The sequence below is a fragment of the Schistocerca cancellata genome, chromosome 3, assembly GCF_023864275.1.
Source record: "Schistocerca cancellata isolate TAMUIC-IGC-003103 chromosome 3, iqSchCanc2.1, whole genome shotgun sequence".
Lineage (NCBI taxonomy): Eukaryota > Metazoa > Arthropoda > Insecta > Orthoptera > Acrididae > Schistocerca > Schistocerca cancellata.
In genome coordinates, this window is record NC_064628.1 from 436,533,465 (window position 1) to 436,549,441 (window position 15,977).

Sequence of the window (15,977 nt, forward strand, 5' to 3'; positions counted from 1 at the left end):
CCCTTCCTAAGCAGAGCACTGCAGATGAGCAAGACAGTGGGCCATTCAACATGCTTCCTGGTGTGGTTGAAGACGTGGGGCACCCATTGGGCGCACACTTTGTGCATGTGCAGTCGTTCCTTCATGATGGTGTGAACACTTCGGACTCTCAAGCCGACCTCCGTGGCTGTGGCTTTCACTGTCACTTGGCAGTCCTGGGTAATTAGTGCATCCATCAGCTGGACGATGTCATTGGTAATGCAGCATGGTTCTCCAGACCGTGCATCATCGACTAATGACACCTGTCCCTCCCTGAAGTGCTTGTGCCATGCCTTGACACTTGCAAGGGACATGCAGTGTTCGCTGTACAGTTGTGACATTTGTTGATGAATGTCCATTCCTCCTATCCCTTCCGTTGTCAGAAAACAAACAACACCTCTTTGCTCTTCTTTTGACACCTCCATGTCACTATTTGCAATGCTACTGGCAACGTTGGACAATTGATGCATGCTGCTGCTAGCTGTGTATAGTCAACGTGACGTGCACGCATGCGCTCTAGTGACGGGCTGTGAACTTCCACACTTTGGTCAGAACCACACCTCGTTACACATGCCACAATATTACCCTCCTGTCACTGGTTTGCACTTTCCAGATTCTGGCTCATTTCTTTTTGGACACCGCTTATACATTTAGCTTTCAGCCAAAGCCTTCTTGAGAAAAGCAAACACACACAAACTTTTTTATTCACACAAGCAAGCACGCCTTATGCACACATGACTGCCCTCTCTGGCAGCCCGGACTGGAATGCAACTGTCACGTGGAATGGATGTAGCAGTCTGGAGGAGGCAGGGAAGAGATAGCAGGGTACAGATGGGAGGGGAGAGAAGAGTGCTGTCTCGCAAGTGTGCAGAGATGGAAGGCGACATGACAAGACTGCCACCAAACGCAGCCCACACCGTGGGTGGGGTGGGGGTTGGAAAAGGAGAGGAGCGGGGAAGGTGAAAGGCAGGCAGGTACATTGCATTGCATGGCAGAAGATGGCACACAGGGTGGGTGAGGGGCACGAATAGGGAGGGGTTGGTAGGATAGAGGGGATAGAAACTGTTGGGTGAAGGGTATGGACGGTAGGTACCTTAGGTTGAGTCCAGGATAATTTCAGGAGCAGAGGATGTGTTGCAAGGATAACTCCCATCTGCACAGTTCAGAAAAACCGGTCGTGGAGGGGAGGATCCACATGGCTCAGGTTGTGAAGCAGCCATTGAAATTAAGCATGTTATACTCAGCTGCTTGTTGTGCCACTGGATGGTCTTCTTTGCTCTGGGCCACAGTGTGGAAGTGGTCATTCATCCTGGTGGACAGCTGATTGGTAGTTATATCAGTATAAAAAACTGTGCAATGATTGCAGCAGAGCTGGTATATGACATGCTGTGATTACCTATTATCACGCCCTGAAATGAGGGACATATTTCCCAAGATCCTTCCCACCCCTCCTAAAGTGGTGTTCTGTCATGCACCCAACCTCCACAACATCCTAGTCCATCGCTGTACAACACCCAAATTCTACCACTTTCCACAGGGATGTCCCTGTGGAAGACCCGGGTGCAAGACCTGTCCAATCCACCCACCCAGCACTTCGTATTCCAGTCTTATCACAGGCTTATCTTTCCCCATGAGAGGCTGGGCTGCAAAGGAGTTGGGCTCCAAGAAAATGTACTATGAGAATTTGCTGTGCTGTCAAACAAGTTGTTATAACGTCAAGTTGAACACACATATTTCAAAAACGACACAACACATGTAAGTCACAGGGCAAGTTGACCAAGCAAGACATGTGAACACGGTAACATTCAAATAAGCACTGAGTCAAAGTCTGGCGGATGCTGGCCACTTAGGTGGTGTGGCTGCTGCATGGCTGGCAGACAGCACCGCATGTGAGGACGCGCGTAATTGCGCGGCGGCACTTTGAATGATCGGCGAGTCACAACACAAGTAATGTGTTTTCCAGCAATTGATGAATGTTAAATAGGATTTTGTTGTTGATACAACTAAAGCAGGTTGTGTTCTGCATTATTACATATGTGAGAGAGACAGTCACCAATTTGAATAAACAATTATTGTGAAAGGATTTGAGTGTGCCATGGTCTTCGCTGAAAGAAGAAGAAATGTGTCAGCCGTAAGAAATGGAGATGTAATGGCAAATTATTTTTTAAGAGCAGGTGCTAAAGTGCCTTGGCAGGGCAGTAAAATCTGAGGATATGTAAGTCAGAATATGAGCTATCATATACAAGTACCACATTTATTGTTCTATATCAATTGTTATTTTCAGTAGCTGTACCTGTAAACTCATCTCAAATGTAAAACAAACTAATTTGCTTCTATTGAATCACACTAGCCAGAAACCTGTTTTAGGTCAGAGCTTACTGAATGTGTTATGCTTCATGTTTTGTTTTTAGTAATGTATCACTCTTTCCAGTAATGTAACTGTCCAAGGCAATCACGCAGCTTAATTAATGTGGTACAAACTAATCAATACCTTTATGGCAGATTCCTCACAAAAGTAGCTTTGAGTATCTTCTGCCGCACCTTGTAAGAATTTATAATGCATGATGCCACCAAAGTTTCATTCTTACCTGTACTCATTGCACTCTTATTTATATCCATTGCATTTTTCATACTTGTTTATAATAAAATAATTTAACAAATTAAATATTTATCCTTATAACAACTGTGAATTATATTAGACGTGTTTCCAGTCATCTAACCTTTGATCAGTAACACCGGGAATACTTCAGAAATCACATCATTGTGAATTTTCGTAAACTTTTGATCTGCCTTGTCCTTAGTTCCATGGCCTTTTTTTTAACCTTATTGTTGGATTCCATTGTAATTGCAGTTGAATTAATCTTTTTGATACATTGTGTCAGAGGAAGCAAAATGTAACATGTCAGCAATATGAGAAATGTAGGAGTTTTGAGAAACTTGTCACTGGTAGCGAGTGTATGAACAGAAATACTTAATATCCTTGAGGGAAACTAAATTGTTAATTTTGTTGTAATTCTGAAATGAAAAGAGAAATTTACCAACAGATTCTCTCTCTCTCTCTCTCTCTCTCTCTCTCTCTCTCTCTCTCTCTCTCTCCCCCCCCCTCCCCCTCCCTCCCTCCCTCTCACCCTCCCTCCCTCCTTGAATACTTTGTGAAATCAAGAAAAAATTCCCAGCAGACAGCAGATGTTATGCCATGCGGTATCTTTTTTGTTTCTCTCATTAAAATCATTGGTCCTTACATTCCAAAAACAAGGCCTCTTCCCTGCATCCATTATTAAAATCTGTTCGTCGATATTCCCTGTCTCTAGAGGATATGTTGGGGAAGTCACTTTGTAGCTGCACACATGCAACATATGCTGCTGTCACGTGATCATTCCACTCCCAGCACCAACAGCCATCAGCTAGCACCTCTTCTCACACCACTCATGTGAACTGTCAATAGCACTGCGGCTGCCACTGTGTGATGAGTGATGTGGCTGGTAAGCGGTGAAACACCGCAGATGTTCCGTTCTGTGTGGACTGCTGCATCTACACCAGAGCAGTATGTCCATTCAATGCACAGCTGACTTTACGTAAATATTCCCCTTATGCGAGTCGTGCCTTAGTCACGGATGCTACAAGAGCCTTTTGATCACTGGTGTCCTCTGTGTTAACTGATAAGAAAAGTTCAGTTCTGTTAGTCACTAGGAAGTCTAAGAAATTGCTCTTGTATATCCATCTGTTTGAAGTAGTTTCCAGACAAGACATTGAGATCAGTTTCATGCAAATTCCTGTCTCTTGCACCAGTTTTAATTGCATGACTCTCCAAATGCATGACTCTTCAGAAAAAGAAAAAAAAAACACAATTTACAACACCTCATGTCATCCTGTATCACAAGAATTAGCAGTTTTTGGAAATGCAATCCAGAGAACAGTAACAGTGCCTGTAATGGGAGATATATACTTGCACTGAAATTCATATTATAAAGCTGTTTGCAACAACTAAATGGCAACAGAATTAAAATCACCAATGGAATGATTAAAAAAATAGGAAGGTAGAGTGTGGCAAAGCTAATTAGCGGAAAAAATTAAAGGACGCCCCTTATCATTGCACACCATGTAGTGTTACCATCTCAGACTGGGTAGCAAGAACCCTAAAGGAATAGGAGATAAACATCTGGTTCTCAACAAAAAATAAGTTCAGAATAACACCACAACATTTGACAAATGAAAAAGATAAATTTGAGAAAACTGGAGTATATCAGATACTGTTTATTTCTGAAAGCTTCTATACTGGACAGACCATGAAAGCTTTTTACAATGGATTTTGTGAACACATGGCAACCATTCAGCTGAAGAATTACAATAAGTCAGCTGTCACAACCCATTTGTATAAAACAGGGCACAAAATACAACATGGCCATGACTACTCCGCCATGGAAAGACTGCCCCCCTTTTTTCCAGTTTTTAGATTTGGTATCACCTTTTATGTCTTTTAGTATGTGTGTTTTAACTTCATTATTTTATAATTCGACCCCCTTGACGTGATCCGTACACTTTCAGTGGACCCTCTTTCTTCTGTGAGTATCTTCAGAATCGCGGGACTGATGACCTTGCTGTTTGGTCCCATAAACCCTGTCAGTTAATCAGTCAATCAAAATAAGACAAGAATAAAGCACATATCATTTTGCATACTCTGCCAAAAGGCTTAAAGCTAAATATCTTGTAAACAGTGGAAATGTACAGAAACCTAAAGCTACACCCAGATGTAATTCTAAATTAAGAATGATAATGAATGCTCAAAAGTAATACAGAACCTTAGTGCGACGTGCCTTTTTCCTCAAAGCACCTCACATGGGGAGTACCCTTCTCTCAAACCACCTCATATGCGGAGTATTTTACTTAATTTTGTTCATTATAGATTCTCTCCTTGTGTATACAGTAGTGTATATTATTTTTCAAAATAGATCAAGTTACAATCCGATTTGTTTATACAGTAAAACGCAGAATTCAGATGAAGCAATACTTTTTTTTTTACTTATATGAATTACATATGTAACTAGGCATAGTATTTATTTATGTAGATAGGTGTAAAAGTAATATCTACTGGTTGTAATAACCTTCACACATCATAACACAAAAAAACCTATAACATAAATACTTGAACTGCCACTTGATGGTGAAGCCAAAGCCTTTGTAATACATTGTAAATAAAAACTTAAAGTTTAATGATTAGTTTTGTTGTAAATATGTATATTTATATAGACATTAAGGAAAGCAGGCTACAATGTAAGCTTGCTGTAAACAATGCTAGTCACTTACTTAAAAAGAGTACTATAAATACTGTAGAATTGGCACATGGTGTTCTTTTGACCTTCCACTTTTAACTATGAAATGGTGAATATGGTCCAATTCGGTGTATGGAATCAGCGCAGTGAGATAGCTTGACATGGAGATATGACGGAATACAGAAAGGAGATATCATGTTTGCCATATAACACAGTTTAAGAACAGGGTTGTAAAAAGATACTTATCAAAAGAGATTGGAAACAATCATTACACCTTATTAGTGACAGTCAGTTTGAACCGGAAAGAAATTGCTTCTGTCAATGAATGCTGGTTCCAAGTGAAAATTTCAAAGGAAACTGCATGCAGTGGATTTTTGGAGTCAGGGTATCACACAAAAGGCCACCATTCTCATGTCTTTAAAAGGCCATACTACAGAAACTGGACAGTAGCTGACTGCAAATGTGCATTGTGCTTTGATGAGTAAGTATTTTTCCTCTTTATGAATGATGCAAGCTTTCGAGTGCACCAATGGCCCAATTAGGTGTTTAACGAGCAGCATTTTTGAGGGTAATGTTTTGAGAGAGTTTATTATATGATGACTTGGTCCCTCTTGTACAGATTCCTCTTAACATGTTAAGATGTCTTCTGATTTGACAAACAGTCAGGTATCCTCCCACACCCCAATTGGTGTACTAAATCACCTGATCCTAATCCCATAGTAAATATATAGGACCGTTTAGAACAGCAGGTGAAACATAGCAATACACATCCCATCAATGTGATAGGTTTGTAGTGTGTAATCATCAATGAGAAGCTACAGTTGGATATGGAATGCCTTGTGGACTCTCTTCCTCACCAGGTTGAAGCCATTATCAAGGTTTGAGGGCATGTTACATGGTGCAGTGCGATGTCTCCTGGTGGAGCAGGGACTAACTATTTGGTCTCATTTGCTTATGTTTCTGTGTAATATTTTAAGACCTCTTTTTATACAAGCTAGGGATGCATCAGTTCATAAAGAGTAGGTCTTTATTGTTTGCTCAAAGCTGTTTTTTCCATTAGAAATTCATCCAAAGTTTTCTAATTTTTGCAAAATGTTTGCAGCTTCAGTATCATCAGTTAGTAAAGTGGTGGCTGGCTGAAGTCAGATGAGTCTACTTTTCAAAATGTTCCTCATGAAAGATGTCTCACACTGTAACCACAGATGGAAACATTGGGAAAGTACATAATGTCATTGCACAATTTGCAATAAAATGTGAATGAAACAACTGAGGCCAAAGGCATGTCAGAAGGAAGTACATGGTAAATCTTACCTGAAAAGTAAAATATCAGAAAATGAATTACTCTGTAGTGTTTGGGGTGATTTAAAGAGAATCAAGTCGTTTTCTGTGTGGATTTGTTACAGAGATTGAGACTTGTGTTCAATATTTCACACCAAAACTAAATCAGAGCAGTGTGGAAAGCTGATAGGTCAGTTAATGGTGAACCTAATTTCGTCTGCCAGAAGGATTTGGTCAGACATTTTGGGATACAAAAATGATTCTTCCTATTGATTATTTTCAAATGTAAAACTGTAATTTACAAAAACTAGGTGAGGTTTTTGGCCCAACAATTGAATAAACATGGGAGAAAAGGTCAAGTTTGCAAAAGAAAGTCTTACAGGTGCAATTCATCTGCCTCAATTGTGTTTTGACAGTGGGAAAGAAATTTTGTAGCGTCTACTCACAGGGAAAGACACTAAGCCGAAAAATAAATTAATCTTTTATGTAAAAATACAGTCTGTAACATCTTGATTGAGACAGTTCACTTCTTTGTCCTTTACCTCTAGATATTTTGGGTCTTGTTGTAGTTTGATAAGTCATGGTCATAGCATACAGTTAAAGTATTTTTTTGATTTATGCTAATGCCATTTCATATGATTTTGTCTGTATTGTCTGTTCCAGATAACATTGGATCTCACATTTGCTCAAGCAGCTCGTGGTGTTAACAAAGAAGTTGTTTTGAACATGGTTGATACATGCCCTAAGTGTCATGGCAGCCGAGCAGAACCTGGAACAAAAGCAGCAAAATGTTCTTACTGTAATGGTACAGGGATGGAAACAATAACAACAGGTATTTCTATAGGAAGTTACATAAGTTATTGGCTCGTATTTGAGAAAGCTGCACAGGGTAGAAATCTATGCCGTTAACATTCTTAAAAATGTGCATTCTTTCCTTGGAAATGTATTCAAATGGGAATTGTCATTGCTTCAGTGAGTTTTTTGAAAACATGTCTTACAAAATTTGTAATATCACATTGTATGATATTGACAGAAAGTGTGTAAATTATATACAGCAGGAGATGTAAAAGACTATGCTCACTGATAGTAAATATTTTTGTAAGAGGGGGAGAGGAGGGTGGGCTATTCTAATATGAAATAATGATGCCTGTGCAGTTGTGTAGTTTAATCAGCTGATGGTGAAGTATCATGGGTAACCTGCATATTGTGAGCACAGAAGAAATGTCTGAAATGAGGTGCAATGCTGCATGAAAGTGGTTCTAGAATTACAAAAACATTAGAGATATACAATAACAATGTAAGAATGAGTTTGGAACTGAACCACAAACACCTTAAACATTTCCAGTTTTACAGATAAACTTGAGTTTGCAGTCCTGTTTGCAGTGTCCATAAGCAATGATATAAAATGAACATCTCAAGATTACTGTACACTGGGGAGTGAGGATGACTCATATTTATGTGTGAGTACTGGAAGTAGGTTGAAGGAGTGAGGATGAGGAGTTTGGAGGAAAGTTATCTGGTCTGTTATAATCCAATACTTAAGGAATGATTGTGTGAAAACCAACAAGTAACAAGACTCAGTATGTTTGCATGGATAGGAAACTGAATCTACCATGTGTTTTTGTCTGGTCTTGTCTGTCACTGTGAAGATTAATCAGTTTGTCAACTGTAGCCTGATATACTTAAATATTAAATTTTCTGTGTCATTCAAGAGCTGTTTGATAGGAGAGATCTTGCATACAGCGAGATAGTGTTACACTGCACAACCATCCAGATACTTGGGTGGTACTCTTCGTGGATGATGTATGTGTGTGAAATGGGCAAAGAGATAACAATTGTAGCAAAATTGTTGTTAAAAACGACATGTTTCTGTCAGTATTTTCTAGGTAAGAACTGTGCATCCACAGTTGGATAAGTAATACCAGTTTACAAGTAATTAGTCAAAACAGTACTTGATTTGTGATGGTATGCACCAGTACACCGCACCAGTACCTCTGAGGAAAAAGATCAGAACTACAGGTTTTGAGATGTGGCATGAGAGAACTTTTGCTGCTTTTGTAGCAGTATAAAACAAATGTTGTGGTCACACAAATGCTTAAAAAGGTGTTAAAATAATGTTTTAAGAAGTTAAAATTTAAAAAAAATCCTGGAAGGTCACAGTACCGGACTTCTTCTTTTTACAAGTCAAGCATCGAATCACAACCACAATTCTGATAAAGTTAAAGAACAGCAACCAAAGGCAGAGAGTAACATATATATCAAAGCAAAGAGATGATTAGCCTCAACACCGTTATTAAATACATTTAATGTATTCACAATTGCAAATGTGGACAACCATCAGCTGTAGAATGGAATGACGACTATGAAAATTTGTGCTGGACAGGACCTCGAAACGATTTCCCGCTTATCGCAAGCGGTTGCCTTATCATTTGGCTGTTTGTGCACGACTCACAGCCAGACCGAAACTTCCATATGTTGTCAATCATGCGTCTACACCTGTACTGGAATTTACAAAATGGATGTATATGTGCAGGTTGTAGACGCATGGTTGACGACATATGGGAGTTTGGGTCTGGCCGTGAGACTTGCATGGGTAGCCAAATAGTAAAATGTTGCTTGCGATAAGCAGGAAATCTGGGTTCGAGTACCAGTCTGGCACAAATTTTTATTGTTGTCATTCCATTATACAGCTGATGGTTGTCCATATTCGCATTAGGGAATACGTTAAATGTATTTCATAATGGCTGTAGTCGCCACAGTGCCTTTTTGTTTTAACATGTGTGCATATCCAGAGGAACTTTGCATCATAATTCAGAATAAAAGGCACTGCAATATCACAATAATTAAACTTTTCATACGTCAAAACAAATTAATGCCACTTTCATTGCACCAGACACATTGTGTTCATAGTTTCTCTTAACTGAAAATATTTAGATGCTGGTGGCCCTTCCACATCCACATCTACATCTATGTGATTGCTCTGCTATTCACAATAAATTGCCTGGCAGAGGGTTCAGTTAACCACTTTCAAGCCTTCTGTCTACCATTCCACTCTCGAACTACACGCGGGAAAAACGAGCACTTAAATTTTTCTGTGCGAGCCCTGATTTCTCTTATTTTATCATGATGATCATTTCTCCCTTTGTAGATGGGTGCCAGCAGAATGTTTTCTCAATCAGAGGAGAAAACTGGTGATTGAAATTTCATGAGAAGATCCCCTCACAACAAAAAAGCCTTTGTTTTAATGATTTGCCACTCCAGTTCACGTATGATGTCTGTGGCACTATCTCCCCTACTTCGCGATAATACAAAATGAGCTGCCCTTCTTTGTACTTTTCTGATGTCATCCATCAGTCCCATCTGATGCGGATCCCACACTGCAAAGCAATATTCCAGAATAGGGCAGACAAGCGTGGTGTAAGCAGTCTCTTTAGTAGACCTGTTGCACCTTCTAAGTGTTCTGTCAGTGGATCACAGTCTTTGATTGGCTCTACCCACAACATTATGAGATCATTCCAATTTAGGATATTTTTAATTGTAATCCCTAAGTATTTAGTTGAATTTACAGCCTTGAGGTTTGTGTGACTTATTGCGTAATCGAAATTTAGCAGATTTCGTTTAGTACTCATGTGAGTAACTTCACACTTTTCTTTATTCAGGGTCAATTGCCACTTTTCTCACCATACAGATATCTTATCTAAATCATTTTGTAATTCGTTTTGCTCATCTGATGACTTTAGAAGATGGTAAATGACAGCATCATCTGCAAACAATCTAAGACTGCTACTCAGATTGTCTCCTATGTCGTTAGTATAGATCAGCAACAATAGAGAGGTTATAACACTTCCTTGGGGAACACCGGATATTACTTCTGTTTTACTCGATGACTTTCCATCTATTACTATAAACGTTGACCTTTCTGACAGGAAATCACAAATCAGTCGTACAACTGAGGCAATATTCCATAAGCATGCAGTTTGGTTAGAAGATGCTTGTGAGGAACAGTGTCAAAAGCCTTCTGGAAATCTAAAAAATATGGAATCCATTTGACATCCCCTGTCAATAGCACTCATTACTTCATGAGTATAAAGAGCTGGTTGTGTTTCGCAAGAACGATATTTTCTGAATCCGTGCTGACTATGTGTCAATAAATCGTTTTCTTCGAGGTACTTCATAATGATCGAATACAGTATATGTTCCAAAACCCTACTACTAAACGACGTGAGTGATATGAGCCTGTAATTCAATGGATAACTCCTACTTCCCGTTTTAGGTATTGGTGTGACTTGAGCAATTTTCCAGTCTTTAGGTATGGATCTTTCTGTGAGTGAGTGGTTGTATATAATTGCTAAATATGGAGCTATTGTATCAGCATACTCTGAGAGGAACCTGACTGGTATACATTCTGGTCCAGAAGCCTTGCTTTTATTAAGTGATTTAAGCCGCTTTGCGACACCGAGGATATCTATTTCTATGTTTCTCATCTTGGCAGTTGTTCTTGATTGGAATTCAGGAATATTTACTTCTTCTTCTTTGGTGAAGGAGTTTCAGAAAATAGTGTTTAATAACTCTGCTTTAGTGGCACTGTCACCAGTGACCTCACTGTTGTCATTACGCAATGAAGGTATTGATTGCATCTTGCCACTGGTGTGCTTTATGTATGACCAGAATCTCTTTGAGTTTTCTGCCAGATTTCAAGACAGAATTTCGTTGTGGAAATTATTAAAAGCATCTTGCATTGAAGTACGTGCTATATTTCGAACTTCTGTAAAACGTTGCCAGTCTTGGAGATTTTGCGTTCTTTTAAATTTGGCATGCTTTTTTTGCTGTTTCTGCAACAGCAATCTGACCCGTTTTGCGTACCATGGGGAATCAGTACCGTCACTTATTAATTTATGTGGACTATATCTCTCAATTGCTGTTGATACTATCTCTTTGAAATCATTCCACATCTTTTCTAGGCTTACATAATCAGATCGGAAGGAGTGCAGACTGTGTCCTAAAAAGGCGTTAATAGCATTTTTATCAACTTTTTTAAGTAGCATACTTTGTGTTTCTTTTTGATGGTTGTAGGAGTTACGGTATTCAGCCTAGCAGCTACTGCCTTGTGTTCGCTAATCCCTGTATTTATCACGATACTCACTATTTACCCAGGATTATTTGTTGCCAAGAGGTCAAGTATGCTTTCACAACCATTTATGCTTTGAGTGGGCTCATGAACTAATTGTTTAAAATAATTTTCTGAGAAAGCATTCAGTACAATTTCGGATGACATTTTATGCCTGCTTTAAAGGTATAACTTTTCCAGCATATCGAGGGTAGATTAAAGTCACCACCGACTATAATTGTACGAGTGAGGTACCTATTTGTTATGATACTCAAGTTTTCTGAGTGAGGTATCTATTTGAAATTAGACTCAAGTTTTCTTTGAACTGTTCAGCAACTATACCTTTTGAATAGGGGGTCAGTAAAATTATCCAATTAATAGTTTAGTCCGACTGTCAAATATAACCTCTGCCCATACTGTTTTGCAGGAACTATCTACTTCAATTTCACTACAAGGCAAACTACTTCGGACAGCAATAAATACTCCACCACCAATTGTATTTAATCTATCCTTTCTGAACACTATTAGATCCTTAGAAAAAATTTCTGCTGAACTTATTTCCAGCTTTAGCCAGCTCTCTGTACCTACAACTATTTGAGCTTCAGTGCTTTCTATTAGGGCTTGGAGCTCTGGTTCTTTCTCAACACAGCTACGACAAATTACAACTACAATACCGATCGTTTCTACAACTAACTTGCTGTGTTTTACCTGCCCCCTTTTAGACGGACACCCTCTCTGTGGTTCCCTGAGGCCCTCTAACCCAAAAACAAATGACGGTTGCCAAACAGTGACAAGAGAATAGTAACTACATTTTGTTTTGTTCTGAAGACATTGTCTATTCAAGGTTGGCACATTTTTTGTATCCTAACTCCTGTGTATGATCACAGTTTTCCATTTAACATTATATCAACAATTAAAAAGTGTAAATTTTACTGCTTTCACAGCTTATTTAAACTAATTTCATAATGACAAGATACAGTAAGCAATTTATGAAGGTGTACAGGTGTTTATTGCCCAACTATTCTAGAAAATGGAATGGAAGAAGAGATTAATAATTCTACAAAGTAACCTTGAACTTGGGTGTAGTAGCTCTGTCAATATTTTTGGACATTTACGGCTCTAATGGACCTCAACAGTTTGGATTTTTTTGAGTATTACTTTTCTGAAAATTGCAAATTTTATTTTGGATGAAAACTGTGACTTATAAATCCAAATAAGATGTACAGAAGACTGTTGTGTTTGTTTCATTGAAGAAAGTTAGTGTGGACAGTCCAAATTATCTGTTAGTCTATTAAAGTACGGAAAAGAATATGTGCAGAACTTTTGACTTTTTGAGTGAATTAAATGAAATAGTTGGTGATGCAATTTATAATTGCAGATGTGCATATACAAAACTAATTTGTTTGTTTTCTCTGCAATCTCAATATTTTCTTCACACTGTGTATGCCGTTACCAACATTTGAAATGGAGTGAGGTCGTCTCTGTAAAATACACTTATCAGTAACCACTCTTGAGTTTCTTATAGAACCATATAATCACTATAGTTGATGGGTTATTTCATGATGCATCATAATTTGTTAAGACATTTTAGACTTCCTTTTTTAGGGGCCAGATTTAAGCCTTTTACTCACTTAAGTAAGAAAATTCTCCTAAAAAAACGTAAAATTAGAAGTAGACTAAATTTTTGGACAGTATTTGTCTTCGGGAGGTAAGATTCCAGTACAGTAAATAGACAAACACATGAGGTATAAAAATTATAGTAACCTTCAGAACTGTTGTTCCCTTCCTTGGGGTTGAAAGAGGCGTAGGTTGGGGAACATTAGAACAGAAGGTTAGGTCAGTCAAATGCTTTTTATTTAGCAGCATATATGTTTTTTTTTTCCAAGGTAAGATCTGCCATGAACAGTTGGTGCTTGTTTAATTTGATTGTGTTACTGCAGGACCATTTGTGATGCGATCAACTTGTCGGTACTGTCATGGTACGAGAATGCATATCAAATTTCCTTGCACAGAGTGTGAAGGGAAGGGAAGTACTGTGCAGAGGAAGAGGATAACAGTTCCTGTGCCTGCAGGTGAGCTTTTGCCATTAAATATCAGTATTATTGTGCATTTGATTTTACCTCACAGTTCTTATTCAGTCTTATTAATATTATTCTTCTCTGTAATAAAATGTAACTGATAATTCTCGTTCATGGGATGAAGTTTTGTAGCTCTTCACTCCTTTGTGAAAGATTTTATCATTTCTGTGTCCTCTAAATTATTAGTTTTTCTGTTTATTGGCATTTTATCATGTCCAAATCTTAGCAGTTACTGTTTTGCAGCATGGATCACAGAAATGACTAGGTAACATGAGAGAGTTTAAGCACCATGATTAGATTAGATTTACTTTCATTCCAATTGGTCCGTAGTGAGGAGATCCTCCAGGATGTAGAACATGAAATATTCATATTGATATTCCTGTTATCACTAATGAAAAATTAATGATTTTGTTGTCTAAGCAGCTGAATGAATGCTTGCTGTGCCATATGTTGCATCCTTCAGCAGCTTCTGCTGGCTTCCTTTCCCTTCAGTGCATGAGGAAATATCCTGGCTCCTGATAGTCATAAATATTTGTAGCTTTTTTTCAGCTTTCAATTTCTTTTTATATAATACTGAGTAACCAGTATTGCCAAAGTATGTATTTATTACAATCTTCTGTTGGTTCATGTTCTCCTCCCTCCTTTGTCCATCTGCTCTTCCTCCCACTCTGTCCATCTCCTCCAGCCTTTCTCCCTGTCCATCTGCTTCTCTCCCCTCTCTCTGTCCACCACCGCCTCCCTCCCCCCCCCCCACCAAGTATCCATCTTCTCCTTGCCCCCACCCCCCATCCATCTCGTCCTCCTCATCTGCTCCCATCTTCACCAAGGCTTGTGGTTCTTACTGCCACAGTATTTCTTTTCAGGTAGTAAGTAATATGTGTATCAAGTTTGCCTGAAATTGATCCTCCGGAGGTTTAGGAGGAGCTTTTTACCCCTGGATTTGACAGATTACGCAGATGTCACATATGTTTAACATATTTCACACATGTGCGTACACACATTTCATCTGTATCTGTAGCGAATTTTGGCCTGCAGTTTCATTTTCATATATCTCAGTCTTTATGACTTTGCGTTTCCTCAGCAATGTGTCTTGCACTTACATAATCAGTGTATAGTTGGATACTGTCTGTGAAATGTTTTGGGAATAGTATTAATAGTAAAGAAGTTAAAAAATTAAAATGTAATGCATGATACAGCTGTTTTTCATGCATCTGAGTGTTTATGACATCATATTTAGTTAACTATTTGTCATACAGTGCCATAATTTTGCAAGTTAATTCAGTGCTATTTGCAAAATGTATCATGGATACAGTTAGTAGTAAAGAAGTAACAAATTAAAACATTGTGCCTAATGTGTCAGTTTTACTGCATGAACAGTGAAAATGTATTAAGCAATAAACTTTTTTCCTTTCATCATTTTATTGGCATTGTTCAGCAAGGAAGAGTCTCATAAAAGTTTGAAATAATGTGTAAATTGTTGCAACTCACTAAGTGTTCTCATTCTGAAATACTGGATGAAACTGGGTATTCACATGTCATGAGTTATCTTTTTCACATCCCCACCTTTGATGGGTACATGGTTTATACCTCCACAGCGATTCTTTCTGGACAATAAGTGGTATGTGTAGTAAGTTTGGTTGAAATCACTCTAGTGATTTAGCAGATGTGGAACATACAAATGTAAATACATTTTTATAATATATGGGTATATGTGTGGATGGATATGTGTGTGTGTACGAGTGTATACCCGTCCTTTTTTCCCCCTAAGGTAAGTCTTTCCGCTCCCGGGACTGGAATGACTCCTTACCCTCTCCCTTAAAACCCACATCCTTTCGTCTTTCCCTCTCCTTCCCTCTTTCCTGATGAGGCAACAGTTTGTTGCGAAAGCTTGAATTTTGTGTGTATGTTTGTGTTCGTTTGTGTGTCTGTCGACCTGCCAGCACTTTCATTTAGTAAGTCACATCATCTTTGTTTTTAGGTATATATATATATATATATATATATATATATATATATATATATATATATATATATATATATATATATATATATGAATATAATAGAGGGAAACATTCCACGTGGGAAAAATATATTTAAAAAGAAAGATGATGAGACTTACCCAACAAAAGCGCTGGCAGGTCAATAGACACACAAATAAACACAAACATACACACAAAACTCTAGCTTTCGCAACCAACGGTTGCCTCGTCAGGAAAGAGGGAAGGA

General features: G+C 38.5%; 1 protein-coding gene across 2 annotated transcripts in view; it reads left to right on the forward strand.

Moving 5' to 3' along the window:
* The window catches only part of LOC126175182 (protein tumorous imaginal discs, mitochondrial-like), a 113,280-nt gene that overhangs the window by 64,351 nt on the left and 32,952 nt on the right, over nt 1–15,977 (forward strand). For both annotated transcript variants that reach the window (XM_049921772.1, XM_049921774.1), the window contains exons 4-5: nt 7,230–7,398; nt 13,614–13,745. In XM_049921772.1, coding sequence (XP_049777729.1) covers nt 7,230–7,398; nt 13,614–13,745 — 301 coding nt within the window. The remainder of the gene's footprint in view (nt 1–7,229; nt 7,399–13,613; nt 13,746–15,977) is intronic.